We start from the raw sequence: 22,366 nt of genomic DNA, 5'->3' as shown, positions 1-22,366 counted from the left end.
ATCATGGTAGTTAAAACACTGTCGAAATATCGGGAACTCAGCAAATAAATATAAAACGTGGTAAGATCCCGTGATTTTTACTAATTATACGTATAAATAATGACCGCGTCAAGTTTAAAACAGTATAGATAGTCTTGGTTGCCATTTGTAATTTTATTTCGCCATTTTACAGAAACACAGATTACTTGTATAACATTTATTTTCAAGAATTACATTAATAATCTTAAAATATTTAATTAGACATTGTCATTCTTATAAAAAGCGTAATGTCAAAATCAGTCGAATTTGGACGGATCATTTACATAAATGCTGTTTTTATAATACTTATTGTATATCCTAAATATAAAAATCAATTATAAGAAACTTAGTGTGTATTAAGGAAGACAATTTTGTTTAATATATTATACATAATAAAAATTGACCATAATTTTAAGGGCTAAGTAAAGCATTAGAGATTCTAACTTTTAGGAAAACAAGAATACAATATACATACTTAATGGCAAAACAAATTTATTCATTACCTTATAATGAAAATCAAAATAAGAAATCAGCATAGTCACCTATTGTAAAACACTACGCGTTGCTTTATAGTATACGCGATACTTATCATAATTCATTGTGTACATTTTCCTTGTATCCTTTTGAGATCTAATTTTGTTCTTTACTATTTTTTATTTAGTAATGAATTACTAAATAAAAAATAGTAAAGAAGAAAATTAGATCTCAACTCAAAAACTCTAAAGGGCCAAACATGACATGTAGAGTCTTGTACTACGTACTCCTAAATGTCACAATAGTCCACCACATAAATGCTTATGTGGTGAACTATTGTAATGCGCTTTCCCGAATCGAAGAACCCCTGAGAATAAGCTAATAATAATTCTTGTTGTACTAAAAATTTCACCAAGTTAATTTGCGTGTTCATGTTTTTCGATATACAATTGGATGTCAGAGTGACGTTGTATGCGGCGCACGCGCATATGCGGTTGGTATGAAGCCGGAGCGGCGTGATTTGGGGGCGTGGGCCCACAACCAGCCCTCCACTGTTTGCTGGGTTAAGTCTGCATATACCCACTCGCCTCTTTTTACTGACAGATCATCTGGGGCTTGTGCCTGCAATACATTTATAATTATATATAGTTTTTATAAAAGTAGTACTTGTAAATATTCGGGGATACAAAGCCTCGGTGGTCTAGAGGTTTAGCACACCGTACCGCCTTACTTCCGAACGTCGCGGGTTCGATAAATCGCACTGTACAAAATTTATATTCAAGAGTATGATTGTCTGGTTGTTGTCATTATATATATATCTATTATTTGAGGTTATAAATTATTAAGCAGCAAAAGTTATTTTTAAGTGAATTAAAATTAAAAAATGGAAATATACCTTGTAATCATAAAGCATGACTAGTTCAGTTCCATGATATCGCCCGTCAGTGTCCTGTTGCGTAGTTGTTGTATTCAGGCTGGTATTGTTTGTCATTATAGTAGTGTTCGGGTTCGATACCGGCGGAGAATTAATTTGTTGCGAATTATCTTGTTGAGCAGCTGTAATAGGATTGTTGATAGTAGAGAATTCAATATTACCTTTTCTGGTAGTTTATTTGCATATTTTTAGTATTAAAATATTGATAGTGCATATTATTACCAAATTTTTATGCTAATATTATAAAGAGATTTAGTAGTGAGGAAAGTAAACTTCGGAACCACTACACAGATTTTTAAGAACATCTTACTTTCTATATTTTTTTATAAGTAAATAATTCTAGTGATCTAGACATATATTATGCTATTTATACAAAGCCCACATAGTTACGAGCACAGGGACCAAGCCCATTTGGAATAAAGAAAATAAAAATTGTATAAAAGAAATATGTTTTATAAATAGGTATATAACTCTTTTCTGAATGTAACATATTTTATCTGTTTTTTACTGTTCTTAACAGGGTTGGTAGGCGAAGGTACATGTGATGAACACACCTAACTTTACAATCTTCTAACAGCTCAAGTGTTTTATATCACAAGATATAATTTACTTGAAAGAACTACTGTATTACTGAAACTACTAACTTTGGACTACTGCAGGATAAACAAAGCCGGATGGTATAAATCCTTCTTGACCATCACTCCTCACTATCCAGTACCAGTCTGGATCTTCTCTGTTGAGAACTAAAAAAAAAAGTAAGGAAAAGTATTTAAAAATATGTGTTTAAACATTTTTAGGTAACAGTTGCAATAGCATATGCTGGTGGTCACTCTATTCTTCCAAATTTGAATTTATAATGAATCTGTATTATTGTAAACATGTATGACATTAATTTGGAAAGAATACAAGAATATACAAGCTTCTTCTAGTTTCTTGTCAGTTCTTCTCATCTCAAAATTATACCAAACTGACGGTAGATTTGACATATCATAAGAGTCTGTAATAGACCTACATGAATAAAGATATTTTAATTTTTTTTAATTTGAGTCAGTGAGTCGGCAACTAACTCTTATAACCAATTTCCTATCAGATGATACCTTGTAAAATGATGCTAAGCATCACATAGGGTATCCAAGCTTTTACATCTATTTGGTGGATAATATAATTTAACAGTTTAGCACTAGCACCCCTCAAGGGTGGTAATGCAAAAGTTCTCTCTGGGTTTATGGAAAGTTTTATTTTAATTTGAAATGTCTAATAATTGTTCCTTAAAATAAAACATACCCGTAACAAATTCTCCTCTCTCCACATCTACATCATTCTCATCTCTTGCTGTGAATGTGTACAATACTACATAGCGGCCAGAAGGATCCTTGCTAAATGGACATGCTTCACCTTCACTTCCGAGTTCTGAGTGTCCATCATTTGTTGCCCCATCTGATACTGATAACCTATGGGAAATAACTAATCTTAAAATATATTTGTAACATTTTGATATACATTTTTTAAAATAAATGGTACAAGCAAAATAATCTTAAGTAAAAAGGTCATAGATATATACTGTTTTATTCTAACTTGTTTCTCTTCTATTCTTCCTCTTCCTTCTGTTATTGTTTATAACAAAATTACTCGAATAATCAGTCTTAATTGTAAATGTATTGTAAAAAAAGTAATATTAAATTATTTAATTGCTATTTTTGGAATGATATAGTGAGAATGAAAATAATTTTACTTTCTGCTGTAAAAGTGGGCTTCTTTTTCCCCACATATTTATGTATTTAATAGTACTATAATAGCCAAACTTACTACTACTACCTACATTTTGTCATTTAGGTTTACTTACTGGGATACATCTCTGTGTGCTAAGTCCGTAGGGGATCGACTTCTTGGCAACTTTTTCTTCAAATCATGGTGTTCACATGGGGCACAATATGAATGTGGAATGAAACCCTCTCTTCTTGATTCAGCCACTATTACATATACCCAATCATTCTCCCTGTATAATACATTAACAATTTGTCCCCGTTTTACCTGAAATATAAAAAATAATGTAATTTAAATAATACATAAGATTAACATTGTATTGTAGTTAAGGTATAAACACTACACACATATTCTGCAAATAAATTATTTGATTTTTTACAAAGGTGAAATTTTGTGATTAGCATGGATGTTTGTCACTCTTTCATACAAAAAGTACTAAACAGATTTTAATGAAACTGTACAGTAATATAGCTTATACATCAGAATAACACATAGGCTATAATAAACTCCATGTACTTAAAATGTGGGCACAGAGAATGTAACATATACTGTAAAAGAGGCTATATAATAAACATAAAATCTTGTTTGGTACTATTGAAGGGTGAAGTGTGGCAGTAAAATTACAGGGTTCAAAAGCATCTTAGTATGGAGTAATAGCAATGCATGAGAGGTTCCACAGGCAACACATGATGATATGTGTTTGGTACTGTTCAAGTTTAAGGTGGGGCAACAGCTTGACAATAAAATGTTAAAAGTGATGTTTCAAAAAATTGTTTCTATGAAATATGCATATGCTGTTACATACCTCAAGTTCATCATCCACACAAGGCGCAAAGTCATGTAACACCACCATTTTAGAATCTGGACTTAAGCCATGTTCCTTTTCAATTCCCACACGAACTAAAGTTTCAATACTGGCAGATCCGGTGATTCTGCCCATTCCAGGGCTCAGCCCTGAATTTGGTCTCGACGGATCCTTATCTGAGTCTCCACTATTCGCTGGAATTAGTATTGGAATGTGTGTTTTATTGAATACATACGTGTGGTCTCAAAGTTAAGATTTCGTAAATAAAAATTTGGTAAATATACATTAAGATGAAATAATACGAAATCTGTAATATAGGTGTCAATAATATTTCTCCATAATAAATTATTAAATTTATTTATGCTTAATTATGTTGAAAGTTTGAGGTCAATGACTTGAGTTCTAGAAATTTTACTTACATTTCTTTTTCTTCCCCCTTCTAATTCGCACTGGACATAAGAATGCCATGGTTAATACAATTTATATTATCACATTACTCTCATGGAATTAATATTAACGCAGTAGTAAATATTTTTAGTTTGCCCACCAAAGTTTTGCTTGAGTATTCACGTTCACGCACAGTTTTCACATAATTCCAAAGCTGTCAAAATCCAACAACAAGTTTTATAAACGTCAGTGAGTCATCAGTATTTAGCAAATAATCACTAAGCTACCTCCATCATAAAACTTCCAATCGTTAAATGTTATATTCACACACAGCCTTATTTTCTATTTAATATCCGTTTATTTCTCTAAATTAAACACCGATACAGGTATTACACTAAATGTAATTTTTGATGGATGAACATGAAATTGTATACCCGTTTAGAGCCCTTTGCAGTTGTGCCAATTTTAGTCAAATGAAACTATAAAGAGCAACTTCGACCAATAGGGTTAGAATAGTTCGAAAATAAGATATTCTAGGTAAGTAGGTATATATAAACTAGGTATATCGATTGTAAAATAATAATGCTAAGGAGAAAACATACATGACGACTTTCATCCCCGATGGAGTAGTCAGAAGCATTGGAAATTATCGACGTCATGGTGGACGGTTCGCATTACGTTGGGTATATAGGGGCCAACCTACCATCCTCGGATTAATTTTTAATGTTGTTATCGGTGTTTCCTTCAACGGAGCGTTAGCCCGTAAACGACTCATTTTTTGTTTAGTGCCACACACACTACAATATAATACATATTTCAATATCGTTAAATCACAAAATTGAATGAAAATTTTACAATTTATAATACATAAAAAAAATTATACATGTTTTATTTATGTTAAGGAGATCTAAAATTATATTTTAGTTATTTAGGTCATGCGTCCGTATGTATCAATCTTCGGAGCAGCTTAACTGATTTGAATGCTGATTACCTACTGATATAAAATTGCGTCTCGTAAAATTTCGTTGTTTAATATAAAAAAACTTACTTACAGTTAGAAAAAATAAAAAACAAATATTATTTTAAAAATATTTACTCATAATGTGTTTAGGAAACTACTATGACAAAGGCAGTCAATTCATTATTTTGCAACAGGGTTATTACAATATCAAAATTTTAAAATTTGGCACAATTTGAAACACATTTTAAATTATTTATAAAAATAATTTAAACACTTTTAGTGACTATAATACTTTCATACAGAGTACGGCGGAGTACCCTGAGAAGATAATCTTCCACAGATACTCCACATTTTTTTAAATATAACAACATCAACATATCTACTTATTAATTTAAATTTATAATTATATAGAGGCTTGTATACCTACATACATACTTAATTTCTAATTTTATCTATTATAAATAACAATAGAATTTATTTGGCATTTACTATAAATATACAATTTTTATTAATAGTAAGTAAATATTATTATTTTGAATTTAATTAATATATTAAGTAATTATCTAAAACACTAGTGTTATGGGCTAATGAATGATTTAACTTAAATATATTGTACCACACAGGTATGGAAAATAAAATAGCATAGACTTTGGCCCTTGTCACATTACCTAACAGTCGAAAATAATAAATTCAAATATTTAAAAAAAAACTAGGACAAAGTAGGTACTAACTACGAAGTTGAAACTGGGCCGGGAGTAAACTGACTACCAGAATAGGTTAAGAATTTTTTTTCAAATGTCTGTGTAAATTTATATTCTTCGATTGACGATTGTACATGTTTAAAACAATATACAATACCAACAATACATTAGATATTTGAATATCCTAACACTAGCACCATTCAGTTACGAAGCTCTCATTCCCATAGGTATACTTTTTGTGTATTAGAGACGTACACATAAAATAATAATAATATGTATATATACATATACATTATAAATAATCCGCACATTTATAATATTAGCGTGACTAGCTGCAACTTCAGGTTTAATACGAATTAACATAAAAAGTAATTTTAATACGAAACTAAATTAATGTTACGTTTGGCTTATGCGTAATTGAGGCAAAGATCAAAGTTTATTTATATTTTTACTAAATTTTTGTATATAAAAAAACACCTACCGAATTCATTACTTTGTTTCAACATTTTAAGACTTTATTCAAAATTTATTTATGTTATTTCAATATAAAAAAATAAATTTCATTTAAGGTATATAAGAATATATTCTAGGAATACGTATACAATTTCTGATTATCGAGCAGATACTAATTTTTTAAAAGTACCACACTTCTCAGTATACATTTTTTTAAATTTAGCAGACAGTTTGTCATTATCCTACAATAAATAAATAGTAAAAATGAAAGTAATGTACGTATGCATAAAAAAGTTTATTATTATGTTAAACTCGGCGAAATATTTTTGTTTGGATATCATGTGCTTATTGATGGGAACTGACCAGTAAATAGTCTATGATATCATTAACGTGTTAATTAATTTTGCACATTGTTAATTAATTCGCGATCTCTCAATATAGTTCGTAGCTCTTTTGATAACTAGTTCGTTATTATAGTTCGTCTGCTTCCGACTCGATCAGCTAGTCAACCTATCTGTATGTATTATTTTCTACAAATATGTTTTCTTGTTTTTTAGCAAGTCTGTGTTTTATCAAACGAACTATGTTTTGGGAACGCGCTCTTCCGAACTAGTCCGTTCGCGAACTACACAAGCCTAGTTCTTATAAATGTTGTGTATCCGTCAAGGAATGCCACTGTTCATGACGATGATCCGGGAATTTTATGCAGTCCATCCAGTGCTTCAGTCTTCTGCCCTTACTGCTAAAGCCCAAAATCAGACTGCCGAGGAAGTCATTGGGTTTCCCGTAATCTTTGTCCCAAACTGTCAGTGTTAGATTTTGGCGGGAAAGCTCAGTTGGACGTGTTTCAAAGAGAAACTCTTCGTTCCACACTGGATTCAGGTTACGCCATTTGATTGATGTTTTATGCTTTTTGTGGTACGGATCAGGATCTAAATGTCTGAAATATTAAGATTAAGTAAGATTTACCTTTTAATTTATTTAAAGTATACCTTCTAACCGTCGCCATATTTAATTTTAAATTGCAATCGAGTTAGTGTCATTTCTCGATTGTTACTATTTACCGAACTATAGATATACGCTGTTACTAATAATTCGCATAGGAAAGAGATTAAAGCATTATAAATGCGAATATGTAAGTCATATATTATATGATTAATATATTAAAATGTTACAAATATAATGATATAATTCATAGTTATACATAAATGCGAACCATACAACTGCATCTCTCAAATCAATGAATTAAATCTGTTACAATTGATAATTTTTGTAACAGCATTACATAATTAATAAGATAAATATACTTACAATTTAACAAATGGATCTGAAAAGCCATTACTGTCTTGAGGAGGTAAATCCGCAGCTCTACACAAAGTGACAACCAACGCCCTCTTCTTGGTACTGTAACATAGTGCCAGCAAGATTCTGGGACCTGCAGGTTCTGTGCCGGTCGCCCCCGATAGTGCAAGGCGTAATTGCGCGGGATTTTTCGCGCATTCTCGTAACGCTACTGTTGCTGAACCCATCTCATCACATCCGTATCTGTAAAGGCAATGAATGTGGAGTATTTTTTTGTAACGAGAATGATAAAACACCTAACGGCCGGTCTGGTGTAAAATGGCGCATATACGAGTACCACAACTGTGTGGTACTCGTATATATATACCTTGTATAAGAGGTATCAAACGTCACATCGTCATGAGGACACCAGGATGTGACGCCCGCTACGTACGTTTACTTAACCCTTGCAAATAATGGTATTGTAGGAAAATTGCAAGCTACGGATGCTTGCAATTTTCCTTGAAACCAGAACACAATGTATTTGGGAGAGAAATGGACGAAACAGAGGTATCCACACAGAAAATTTTCTCTAAAGTCTACTTTGGTAAATATAATTTCAAGACGTTTTTATATTTTGGAGAGAGATGAAAAAGTCTTTCCCTTCGACAAAATGTTTGCATGAAGATTACTAATGATTGTAGTTTTACATGTATTTACTGAGTTGGTGAGATGATGAAACGTAAAAGTATAATATTTCTATTGTACGTACCTATCGTCATCAAACAATACGATTTCTAGTGATTTTGTTGAGAGATCAGATTCAGTGATGCCGAAGAAATGTAGCGTTTCATTGTACTCTGGATTTTTGGTCTTGTGTACGGTCTTCGTTCGTAATCTGTTGGAGTAGATGCCTTCTGAAACGTAATAGAATGAAACAGGTTTATGATTTTAAATAACTATCTTGTCTGCTTTAAGACACAAGTCGGATGATGACATTTCCTAAATTTTATCGACTACTCCAAAGTAAAAATACGTACCTTTCTTTCACCGTAATTTATGGTATTGTTATTATTACCTCATTCAATATTATATCATGAGCCATTGATTAATCAGTAATATAAGGTAAGTAAAATTATATTTGTCAAAAAATTTTTTTTGTTGGAATACCTAGATTTTGTACCTATTATAATTATTAATTAAGAGAACCTAAGAGATATGCATTCAATTTTCGAATGTTATAAAGGCTTTGTTGAAGCCCGTATCAAGATAGAAGAAGTACATTATATTAATATCGAGGTCATTTTACTATTGATCCTTACCTCTAGGCAAGACTTCTAATCTACAGAACGGATCTGAGAGACCTGTCATGTCCATGCCGATCAATCCTCTAGCTCGCAACACAGTTACAGCTAGTGAAGATGTACCATTATCGTATGCTAATTTAATTTCCAAAGTGCCAAATCCCGCATCAGGTATTGTTGTGGGTCTTTCAATTTGTGTAGGTTTGGCAAGTTCTTTTCTTGCACTCCGAAGACTGTACGCACTCCCTTTACTGCTGGTTCGTTTTAGGGCTGCTAAGGGTCGCTGGTTGAGGCTATCTGTGCGATGCAAACTAAGACCGCTAACACCGTGGGATAGGATGTCGGTTTCGTTCCAGTCGTAATGGGTGTCCTGAAGAAAAATAACGAAGTTAAAATTTACCGTAGCAAGTCACAGGAAAACTGGGTCCCTTCCTCGCACGGCGAATGGTTGTAACGTTCCGTGAGGAAGTACAATCTGCGGCAATTCTTGACACCAACAGAAAACGAATTTTATTTTGACCACTAACACTTTGAAGTTCACGCAATATATTATATATTTAGCTGTTTTCTAAAATGAATGTCTAACTCAAATAGAAATCATAATAAGAAATAATGATGGGAGTACAATTCTAAACAAATATTTAATCAATTAAAATATTTTACTCATCCTTTTCATATTTATTGATATGGGAGACTAAACTCAAAGTTATTTTAATGTTATGTAAATTAACAGTACAAAGATCAGGTTTAAGTAAATGAAAATGAATATTAAACGTTTAATATTAATATAGTTTGATGAAAGACTTTTGAAGGCAGAAAGGCATAAGTTTTTAAGTAAATTAATTCCAAATTCCCGTCTAGGTAAACAGTAAAGGTAAAGTAGAACTTTTAAAATTCATCTGGTCCGAAATTAAACATTTATTACGTACACCACGTATTATACTAGTGTAATAATTATACAGTGAATAAAATAATTAACATAATTGAATTATTTTGTTCCAAGTGTAATCTTAATAATAACACAGCTAACATAATAATAATAATTATCTTAGGACAATTTATACATCGTCCCTATACTGTGTTAGGGGTACTATACATCTTATATAAATACGTAGAATTTGTTTTGTAATATTATGCATAATACACCCAGACTAATACTAAATCATAGTCATCAATACAAGTGATGTACCGTGCAAGGAATCAAACCTGCGACCATCGAAAGTAGTAGTTTGTTAAATATACTAGACAACAGAGGATGTAAAAGAAGGATTTTATTTGAAGGTTTTATTGCAAGCTCGCCTCAATAAAAACTGTTTTTGTGTGAGGTTTAATTTTAGAACTAAATCAGGTTGTTTAATGGCGATGCAAACTATTATAAAACATGATGTTAATTACTCTGTGATACTACCCTTATTTATCTACTGTTAATTATGACTTTCGTGTCAGAGTTCGAAGTTTCCTACTTTCAAACTGAAATAACATACGGTTGGCTGCTCGAGACAAACTGGGTAGGGTTTTATTAACTTTGGCGACATGCTAGTTATCGGGAGTTCATTGACCGGCTGCATGTGTAGCAGTAAGGAGTAAATTTATTATTATTTTCCTGAACAATTGTTATTATTATTATAAAATTATTGTGAATTTACTAATAGTATCCAATATATTATTGTAATTCAGTAGACGGACTAAAACATCAGTTAGTTGCATTTTTCCAGAGGTTAAATATTAATTAATCGTTCGTATTTGAAAATATTCTATCGCCTATGTTCATCAGGGATGATGTAGGTATGCAGGTCTATTCAATGCAAACAAACAAACAGTAAAATCTTTCTTCTTTATAATATTATTGTAATAGATTAATTAATAAAAATACAGCTGTGACCAAACTGGTTACCAATCAACTTTATGTATAGGCTCTATGTCCAAACGCTGAATTTCAGTAGAAATGGTGGGAGTAGCAGATGGGATTTATGAAACAAATTAAATCGTGTAGGTGCTTTAATGTATATGTAAATATTCTTTCTTTATATTGCTATTAATATGCGATGACGATGGTGGTTGGTGTGTCTATTATTTGATGCTTGCGTGCTGTGATTTATTAATATACCTATGTAGATATAATGAACCTGAATTTCTATTAAAATCGCTTAAATACCTTTTGAATTTCATCATATACTTCTTCCTAATGCTACTCATTTGGGGTCGGCCTAATATGTTTTTCTCTTCCATTCATCCCTTTTCGTAGTGATCTCATTATTTACTCCGTTTCTTGCCGTATCATCTTTCACACAGTCCATCCATCACGTTTTCGGCCTTTCTCTGCCCTTATAACCATCCACATTCATATGTACCTAATACATTTTTTTTAAATATTGTCTTCATTCCTAGGCCAGATGATTACTTTTCAACTTCTCTGACACAAAATTAAATTCCTTTGGAATTTGTCCGTTACAAGACATCATATCTTATCGTATTAAAATGTTAGGTTACATATAAACTATTTCTTACAAATTTGTAATTTCATTGCTGAATTATTCTAGATGATTATTATATAATTATAAATAATACAACAATTAAATCAAGTCTTATAAAGAATATTTAATATACCTGGAAGTATTCAAAAGAATTTTATGCGCATTTTTTAAAGTTCACAAGATGTTGAGCATGATTTGCGTGTAAGAGACATCTGTCACAGTCACTCGGTAGATACGGGAAAATTGTAAAGGTACGGTACGGTAATGCAGTGAATCTAGACTTATACATATAATATAAATTAAATGACGTCATTTCATCATTTCACGATATTATTCTCGGTAAAACTCGAGAACGGGTTGACCACTTTGGCCGGTAATTATAATTTTAAATATTTGTGGAAGTCGAAAATAAGCTTAAAAAGGTGACAAAATATTAAAGCATTGCAATTTTACTATTTTAAAAAGAAAAATTATATTTTACCATACAACTGGTAGACAGGTTGCATTTAGAAATAGGTTGCAAATTTTGTAACCAAACTTACAAAGAGAAATTTAGATATTACTTTCCATACTTGTTTATTTTATTGTATGTATGTTTTAGTTACTACCAAAGCAGATATTTTTTGTCCATTTTTGTTTGAATTGACGTAACTTTCTTTTTAAAATCTTTCGGAGATACAGGAAAATTTTAAATATGCTGTAGTATTAGACTACCGTTAAGATGTGGGTAATATTTATACCATATACGAGGCATTACATATTAATATGATGTTAGTGGTGCTCTTCATGCATATAGGCGATAGCTACCACTTACCATCAGATATGTCGTCAGTCATTTCATTAAGTACGTAAAAAAAGGTACCGAAATTTTATTACCAATCTAAATTAAATGGTCGTTAAGAGTCCCATTTGCATGTCATACCGTGGAAATAAATGTTTGAAATAAAATATAACTCAATCCACATCAGATTGAGTTATAGCTACTGTCAAATTGATTGATTACTCACACATATCCATGTAGGTTATTTTAAACATATGAATATTTCTTTACATGCCAGTAACAGTTCTACTGAAACTTCATTACTCATGAAACATATAGATATTGATCTTAACACGAGCCAACATTTTATGCACTGTTCTCATGGAAATTTTTTTAGAAGAAAGGCTTCTAACTATAAAGTATTGAATAACTATGAATCAAATGTATTATATATTTGTATAGTAGGGACCTTTCGCATTATTACTATGCCAAAATAGTTTTTCTTTGTTACTTCACATATTTAGCTACGCTCATTTCAAATAATTTCTATATAAAGAATACTTGAAATTCAATTGTTTGATGTTAAATTACTTTGTCTAAGCATTGACCAATAACTATTACGAAACTAATTATACTTTGTTCATATATTGTGCACTGCGGTTAGGTGAACGGTTGTACGGGTATATTCAGTATGTGTATTTCAAAACATAATAGCTAAGTATTTACTGAAAAGCTGTATGCATAAATTCGAAACAATGGTCATGTAGTTTCAGAAAGTCATACAAATTATAACTTTGTAAATTCATTAAAATCTTAGAGTACACGCAACACAGTTATTAGTCGTTTAAAACTTTGAATAAGTATTGTACGTAAAGTTGGAAACAATTGGCCTTTCTAAGTTGAAGTTCATTGGTTCGAACTAAACTGAGGGAGAATGGACAGTTAATACGGTTCGCATAGTCTATATTGACCTGGATAATTTTTTGTCTCCAATTCTGCTGAATCTGTGAAATTGCTACTAAAATGTTTACTATTTTCTATAATTAGAAGAGATTTCCGAAATAGACTGTACGAAACCCTAAGTATGTAATGGGATAAGGCAATAATGCCGGCAATGATGATGATGATGTCATCATCATCATCACTCTGCTTAATTTGGGATTAGATAGCCTTTTATGTAAAAGTCTATCTAATCCCAAATTAAGCAGAGTCCCTATTGTGGGCAATCAGTTATTTTTATTGGTATATATTTTTGTGCCCAAGCCTATATGAATACATACATTCTATTGAATTACATGGTTCTGGTCTTTAATTATTATGCCTTTTAATTGCTTTTAAGGGTTCTGAGTAGGGCCGTGAGAGATAGTATTGATGCAGTGTTATATGTGGTCGTTTGCCGTGAAATAGCAATGTTAAAGTATAATATCGTGTATTTCGACGAACTTCATAAGAGAGGAACGTGTAATTCATCCGTATATTTCAAATGACTGACTGACTATAACGAGAAGATATCCTTTACCTAAAAACTGTCTTGGTTGGCAACCTAAAACCACAGACAAGTTAATATTACGTACCTACTAAAACTTAAAAGTGAAATAGTCAATGGAATATTTACCTTACAAATATAACATTATCCTTCTAATCTGAGAAAAATCATAATAAGAAGTTTGTTATAACATAGTTAGTTAAATGTCTATAATGACCAAAGGATTGTCTGTCATTACCTAAAAAAAGTGCTTTTTGTTTTCTTATATTTTTAGGCAAAGGATTTTAATGCAGTTATCAGCAATAGATAGAGTGATTCAAGAGGATAGTTTATATGTATAATACATGTGTGTTATTAGTATAGCATAAACCGAGAAATTTAAAAATATTGTAATTCACCTATGCGAACCCGGGGCAGCTGGAACTAGTGGAATATATGTAAATAGCACAACACATAAGTGAACAGGAAACCTAGGAGAAAATGCAAGTAAGTTAAATATTGATATATTAAAACATGTATTTCCGAGGGCTAATTTGTAATTGGCTGGTCTACGATCCACTTTCAAATAAAGAAGCAATATTTATTCGTAATTTGATTTTGTTTCGTTTGAATTCTACATCAATTATGTACATAAAATATATTTTCGTAATAAAGATTGAAAATTTAATTAAACATTTTACAGTTTACAATCATAATGGAAACAATGAATCTTTATTTATTGTTTATGTTTAGCTCTCTAGGTTTAAATAGCTAAAGTGATTTTTTTGATGAGTAATTGTTGCAATAATGTTATGCTATGCTATGTTTATTTGTTAAGAACAATGATATTGTACAATAATATATTCCATTAGTAGGTACGTTTAGATCTACACGTTTCACTTAAGAGAAGACATGCAAAAGTTTATATGTTTGATTATACTTTTATTCCGATGAAAGTTACAATAGTAAATTAATACTATACTATATCGTTTCTAAAGTCACAGTAATGTATCATTCCATAGTTAGGCCATTTATCAAAATAGTGAAATAAAAAAAAAATCTTAAAATACCTCAATACAATATAATTAAAATACGTCAATTCTGAAATAAAATATTAAACCATAATTGATTTAGTACTATTAAATTCCCTTTAAAATAGAATTCGAATGAGAAGTTCTCACGTAATACACAAAAACATGTTATAAAACATATGCAGGAGCAATATATACATAACATGGTCTATTTAATTACAAATCTTATACCATTTTTAGATCAAACCTTGTTAACTACCTTGATTCGTCTATAAATGTATCAATTTACAGAATATGGATTTCGGCACGTGTCTTCGTATCTCTAAACGAAATTGATAGTGCATCCATGTTTGATTTTTTGGCCATCCCTAATAAATAAACGGCGCCCTCAATTAACTTGGAATCAATAAAACTCTCAATGAGTGTCCCCCCATACCCCAATTGTGCCAAATGGCCTCTATCCCCTTTTCAAACCGTTGCTGGATATTATGACGCAAATGTGACGTCGTGACGCGACGGCACAGCCTATAAAGTCATATCCTCCTTACATATAACTGTTTATAAGTATCAGCGACATAAACTGAAAGAAGCAATCTGCACTCGCAAACTTAAAAGAACTTTGTTAGATACGTAGCATGTTTTTAAATTGGTTAAATTACTACGACTTCCAACAACAGTTGTAATTTTCGAATTATTTTATCATCAAAATTAACTACAAATATATTGTCAAGCTCCAATAAGAATTAGTTATTAAGATATATGTAGACAGATAATTATTTATCGATACATTTTTGAATTAAAAAATGGTCTTGACTATACAATCTATTTTCATGTCTTTCGTGAATAGGTAGGAAATAGACAGATTGACACGCTTTCATATTTATAATGCTAATATTGATTATCAATTTTTATATATCACTATTTTGGCTACAATTTCTTGATCACTGTAATAACGGGTATAGAGAGAGAGAGAGAGAGCTTCCACAGAGGATGAATAACGCTTTGTCCATTATATGTATTTGTAGGGATATTTAACAAAAATAATAGATATTCAGTAGTTTGTAAACTATATAAAATCTGATTCAATTCTAGGATACACCATAAGGTGTTCAGCGCAGTGTAAGTATAAGTATAAGTAAAGTATAAGTTCTTATTCATTTAATGACGATTAATAATATGTTACAAATTAATTTCATGCGAAAACTAATTTCGTAGGTGATATATTTTCATATACACAGTTATTTCTAGGAAAATCTACTGCCTATAGTTAAAATCTTTACTCGGTATTATTACCGATAGCAGATTCATATCACGTTTAGTAACGATGAAATTTGTTGTCAAACAATAGTAAACTAGAAATTGCACGGTGCACGTGAATATGCACTTATTACAATATTCGAGGCTTATTCGTGAAATTTATATGCTGTATAAATATTGTTTATTTTTATTTAATTATTATATTTGCTTTTAAGAGAAGAGTATAGTAGTCTACAATAATCACGAAACCTTGGTATACGATCTTATTTACCAAGTTTCCCTTCTTATGCATCATTTTTACAGTACTATTTTCTTATTTAGATATAAGTGAAGTGAGTGCATGAATCTGTCACATAAAAGATGCTGGACACGTATCTCTAATAAGTTTGGTACACAAATAGACATCCAAAGTGTATATACTATATTTTCTACCCAAATAACGCAAGTAACGCCGTTGCATGCCTACAGCTAGTAAAAAATATTGATTATGCTGTTTGTTAGAATCACATCAATTAGTACTTTATTGCTAGATTATTACATATTTTCTTATGACTGTATTGTCGCCGAACATGGAACACGGTTCTCCACTTGACCCACAAAAGAACCGCTGAATCAAAGAATGCTTTTAGTTTTGTATAGCAGTTATTTGTATGCTATTTACAAAATACAATGGTCATTGGGAAAATCAACCGTACAATAATAGCTTTTGTATATAAAATATCTCATATTATAATGCAATCCTTTTTGTGCACACCAAATTTGTCAAACGTACCTACCCTACTTCTCTTAATTTCTTCTCATTTTTATGCAGGTGATAAATAATGTGGGTAGGCACGTGTGAAATGGTTTGATTCTTTTATCTATAAATTGATGTTACAAACAGATAATTGGGAAAAGATTGAATGGATGTGAAATGGCCCATAATACAAATAGTCTATCTAGGAAAACAACATAAAGATTTATATTCGTAAAAAATATATTGTTCTCTGATAAGTATGAGTATGTTTCCCATATTTATCATTGGACAATGTCCTATTTTTACCGATGATTTCTCAACAATGTATGTAGGTATAAAATAAAGCTACTGACTTAAACCTTGTTGTTTTTCATGATATATCCTCGAGCAACATAAGTCTGTTAACTCCAGAGTTGTAAACTAAATCGTCTAACTGTCACATTCTTGCCCCTTTTCCAATATACAAAATATTGGAAAAGGGGCAAGAATGTGACAGTTAGAGAGAGAGAGAGAGTTATTTAACACATACTTTTAGGAACAGTGGAAAATTTATTTATAAGTTTTCGTACTTTAAAATCTCGCACCTCATTGTACGTGGGTAAATACGTCCTCGTGTCGTACGCACTGTATAATAATTTTATTATTCAGCTTTCAGACTAATTTGTAACGCGAACGTGAGACTCCTTTCTGTTCGCCACGTGAGGGCGCGGTCTGTCTCACGTGCTTCTCTTTAGAATCTAATATCAACCCATCAATTGACAGATAGAAATAGCTGAATGCCTAATTACTTAATAGCATATACAGATGAATAGGAAACGAGAATTTCTGTAGAAAGTGAGGTATCTATATTGGTATGGCCTGAGACACTTTCTAGTAGACTTAGGCATTATGTATCACTGGGACAGGGGTGCTAGTCTTGAGGGAGAAATTGCCCCAACTAAATAGAACCGGAATCATGCGCGTATACTCACATACTTAAATAGGACCTAAATACCTTTCCCCACAGTAAAAAAGGCATTAAGTCATGGTTAACATAGATATTATATACCTATTAACTTGTATTGTATTAGGCAGTTACTACATCTACTCAATACTGTGAATTTATAATATTGGGTGTATTAAAAAGGAATACTAAAAAAATATAAGTCTCTTTGTACGTCAATTTAATAACTCATATACTTTGTTAACTAAGTGACCTATTTTTATGCAATTGGAATGGCAAAAAGCTAATGCTCACCCCATGGTAAGTAGCAAACGTCGCCTACACACAGTACCAGCACTACAATAATCATATGATCATGTGATTCCCATGGTAATCCTAATGCGTTGCCATTCCTTTGGACTGAAATATTATGCGTCCGTACTTTGTATTTGTGCACTTACTATTTTATTCTTACACATGCTACATTCATTACATTTTTATACTGTTGTTATTACTAAAAGTTATAAAATAAATAGTTTATGAAAAAATACAGTAGAAAAGAAAAAGAACCTATCAAAGGAATATAACCTTACAGATGTAAGTTAAGGATTATATAAAAATGGGTATAAAGTTTAACCAACTACATAATATGAATATATATGACAAGGATATTGGGTGGCCTTCCTCTGTATATCTCGTCATGAGTGTGAGATTTACCTATCGATTGTTACAAAATTCATTACAATCGGTTGACTGCCTCAATGGTTTGGGACTTTTGGGGTGTAGAGAAACTACACAAAACATGTTTATCACAGCTACCTATTGTGTAGAGTTGGTGTTGTGAAGTTATGAGACATTGATTCTACATGTTGTACATATTGTGTTTTTTATACTCCTTCGGAATAAATAATGTTACATTGTAATAAAACTATATCAAGCTGAAAATTGTACAACAAATTATATTTTTAGGAAAAGTTGTTTCAGAGAAACAAAAAGAATGTGGACTAGACACAAGAAAGGTGTGTGTGTAACTAACTAGTAGGTACTCTGTGCCTACTTAAATGCTCGAAGTTCGATTTTCAATATACAAGTTTACACCTACTATGTTCATCTGGAAGCAAAATTTAATATGTTAAAATATTTACTATAATAGGTACAGTGGTTTTAGATATTATCTTTCTACTATTGTTATACATAAACTCAAAACAGTGACAGCGACTTTGTTTTATACTTTGTAATGATTTGCGCCAAAGGACATTGAATGATATGGTGTACAAAACACATCCTTCCGTCACATGTTCCATTTAGTAGTATATATACCTACGTACTATAAAGGTTAGAATAAAAAATGTAATGTTATTATTCAATCCATATGAATGTCCTCTCTTTCACTGTACCTACACAAAAAGTCAATTATAAATGACTTTTTCTACAAAAGGGCTTACAGTAGTCCATTATTGCTCTTGAAAGGAAACATGTAAGAATACTGGCTATTATAAAATGTAAGTACTTAACCATTGACACCCAATATAAGCTTTCAACGCTGCAAAACATTTAAGAATTTTTATAACACTGAAAATACTCTAGTTCTGCTGAATTATTTTGTAGCCTCCAAATGATTTAAAGAGTATAAAAAAGAGAACCATACGTAATTCGACTACGTAAATAGAATGCCCTAAACCTTCGGATTTACAAAAGTAAACTAAATTAATATGACAGAATTAACATGCGGCCGTAATTTAACTGCGACAGAGAAAATCCAGTGAAATTAATTTAATTTAGTTTAATGGGGCACCGAAATCCATTATGTCTATTTATAAATAAACGAGTCACCCCCAAAGAGACAGCTCAGGAGATTTGCAATAAACTAAGCCCCATTTCTTTGAAAAGCTTTTATGAGCGTTCCTTATATAATGTCGGCCAGTCAAGTAAGGTATAGTATTAAATCTTGACGTCTGTTTACGCCATCGATCAACTGGGCCTTGAAATTGGGAGAACCTATTTTATTAAACACTAGTTGTGACCTTGACTTTGTGCGCCCGTGCATTTGTAAACGATAAATAAAACGACAAAAATAAAACGAAAATCTATGTTTTTATTAGTAAACTAATTAATTCTCACTAATAATTGTTACACCAATACATTTTCATCCTAAAGCTACAAACATACATATTAACGAAATCTCATCACGACAATTGGTGGTGAAAATCGTGCACTAATACAACTATAATAAAACCAACGAATTTCATTTAATTTGAACTGGTATTTACTATACAATTAACATTAATGCTTTTTATACAAATCACGTAAGTGCTGTACAAATCACTCTATATACATATTTAGGTACATATATACAGTCACAAGTACTATACAAATTTAAGATTGTTAATAATTACTTTCGAGATACTGTAATGGCAATGAAACTTTTAAGGCATTGTATCACACTTCAAAGTAGTAATTGTAATAGTACTAATTAAAAAAAATATTAGGCATCGATCATTTGTATAACTGAAATTATTACAAAGCATCATTTAAAAGCTTAGCTAACTCAAAAATAGAGAACAAATAATTTAATTCTCTACTATTTTTCAGTTATAAAATATTTAGCTTTAGTACAATTATGTATAATGTGTAATGTACTGCCATGTAGTTTAATCAATATTAAATATCATATTTAGTTATTAATAATGTATATATATACATTTATTACCGACTGGTGAGTTACTTTACTTTACGTGACCATATTCATAGAAAGAGTATCTATTAACATTCATTCTATGGCGCTTGCATGTTCTTGAAAATTATTTTGCAGAGTGGATTTTTTTGAGCGTATATTTGTCAAAAAGATTGTTATTTCCACATGAGAAAAGCCGAGTACAGATTCTCTTCTGAACGTTCACGTTTTCCTGTAAAACCTTTGATGCTTCAAAAAATTCGTCAATTTTTAGACTGTGTAAGCAACTCTACAAACGCAGAGACTCTGTGTATAAATATCAATAGAGAATTCAAATAAGCAATGGATACGCGAAATATTCATATTGATAGTTTATTTGTACCTTAAATGCATGTATTAATATTTTTTTGTATACACAGTCATTTTTTTACATTTTAAATCAAAAGCTGAAAACCATACGTTATAAAAAATGGTAAATAAATCCGATTTATATGATACTAGCTACTCGCCCCGGCTTCGCACGGGTGTACATGTATTATATATATAAACCGTCCTCTTGAATCACTCTAACTATTAACAAAAACCGCTTCAAAAACCGTTACGTGGTTTTAAAGATTTAAGCATACATAGGAACAGACAGCGACAGCGAGTTTGTTTTAAACTATGTAATGATGTTCAGATAAAATAATATTAGATATTTACTTACTTTATCATTCATATAAAACACACGTAAAAAACTTTCGTAAGTAAGTTTTAAAATAAAGCCATCACTCACTTTAGAAAAACTAAGTGAACAATACAAATACATATAACAAACATACGAATTCAGCGATTTCATACTATAATACTTATAGACCTTTGAAATTTTAAGCCCTAACTTTGAACCTGTGTGGAGATTGGGCCACCAGTATACAGAAATCTATTTAAAATTAAAAATTAAAGCTATTATTTGTATCAGATATTCAGACAAACAAATAAGATACTTACGTGGGGTGATCCTATAGATTTTCTATGGTCGTTGTTGCTTGCCTGCCTGGAGAACGAGGGAGCATGTATGCTTAGTGGAGAACCTGGTTCTGAATCAGTCTTGCCTTCGTTACTACTGTTACCACCGTCCTGCTGAAACGAAACATAAATTTACACTGTTTGTTTATTTTAGTTTAAACACTGCTTTAAAGGGAGAAAACTTTATTCTGAGATTCTTTTTGAACCCACGTATAACTGAGCACTTTATTTATTCTTGTGTCTATTAATCCTATATTTTTACTTACATATTAATGAAGATTGTTAAAAGATTTAACTTTCACTCTGCTTAAAAAGACGTAATAAATCAGAATGAATACCCCTGGATAATTAACACAACGCCATTTAGTCCCACGGCAAGCAAAGCTTGTGTTATAAATACTAGACAACTGATATAAATTCATAATTTTTTAGTAAACACATACATAATTTTCTATGCGAAAACACCCATACCGATACAAACAATCATATGTATGCTACCGCTAGACTACCGAGGGCGACAAAAAATATATAATAATGTTAAGTAACAGTAAGTTGGTAATAAATAAAATTTTATGGAAAATAAGACTAATTTGACATAACAATGCAATGATGTAGCTATGTGTAGCATAATTCGTTACTACTTATTGTTAGTGATGAAACCTCTTTGTACTATTACGTGTATAAAATTTAAATATAATAATGAAATATGACTCTAATTTCTTATATTTACCACTGCACTCACTCACTCTATTCGCTGCACTGTACTTACTAATAAAAACAAAATTTGGGGATAGAAGTGAAGCAGAATCTAGTATAAAGCAAAACAAAGACTAATATTGCTATACAAAGGCAAACAGAGTAGGTATTTAATAATTATACCAATTTTCGATGGACGACATAAAATATTAAAAAATCATAATAGAGTTATTATATTAAGCTTCAAGCCAATAGTGTATTCTT

At 31.1% G+C, this 22,366-nt stretch overlaps 2 protein-coding genes across 3 annotated transcripts in view; both read right to left on the bottom strand.

Annotated features, from left to right (window-relative positions):
• Positions 1-685: 685 nt before the first annotated feature.
• LOC131846315 (SH3 domain-containing protein Dlish) lies at positions 686-4,572 on the bottom strand. Its single transcript, XM_059195592.1, has 7 exons — positions 4,415-4,572; positions 3,996-4,189; positions 3,270-3,457; positions 2,711-2,877; positions 2,071-2,169; positions 1,388-1,548; positions 686-1,113 (listed from the first exon to the last, which is right to left on the bottom strand). The coding sequence occupies exons 1-7, from the start codon at positions 4,461-4,463 to the stop codon at positions 949-951; spliced, it is 1,023 nt and encodes a 340-aa protein (XP_059051575.1). The 5' UTR covers positions 4,464-4,572; the 3' UTR covers positions 686-948.
• Positions 4,573-6,281: 1,709 nt separating this feature from the next.
• Positions 6,282-22,366, bottom strand: part of LOC131846083 (rabphilin-3A) — a 38,148-nt gene continuing 22,063 nt past the window's right edge. The window contains exons 5-9 of one of the 2 annotated variants that reach the window (XM_059195304.1): positions 21,389-21,520; positions 9,101-9,452; positions 8,551-8,695; positions 7,809-8,042; positions 6,282-7,437 (exon numbers count right to left, since the gene is read on the bottom strand). In XM_059195304.1, the coding sequence (XP_059051287.1) occupies positions 7,140-7,437; positions 7,809-8,042; positions 8,551-8,695; positions 9,101-9,452; positions 21,389-21,520 (1,161 nt within the window). In that variant the 3' untranslated portion in view covers positions 6,282-7,139. The remainder of the gene's footprint in view (positions 7,438-7,808; positions 8,043-8,550; positions 8,696-9,100; positions 9,453-21,388; positions 21,521-22,366) is intronic. The other variant, XM_059195311.1, reaches the window with a different exon arrangement.

The sequence above is a fragment of the Achroia grisella genome, unplaced genomic scaffold (genome assembly GCF_030625045.1).
Source record: "Achroia grisella isolate CSIRO2021 unplaced genomic scaffold, CSIRO_AGI_Agris_v1 utg109, whole genome shotgun sequence".
Classification (NCBI taxonomy): domain Eukaryota; kingdom Metazoa; phylum Arthropoda; class Insecta; order Lepidoptera; family Pyralidae; genus Achroia; species Achroia grisella.
Note: the sequence above shows the minus strand (reverse complement) of the source record. Positions and strands in the feature narration are given on the sequence as shown.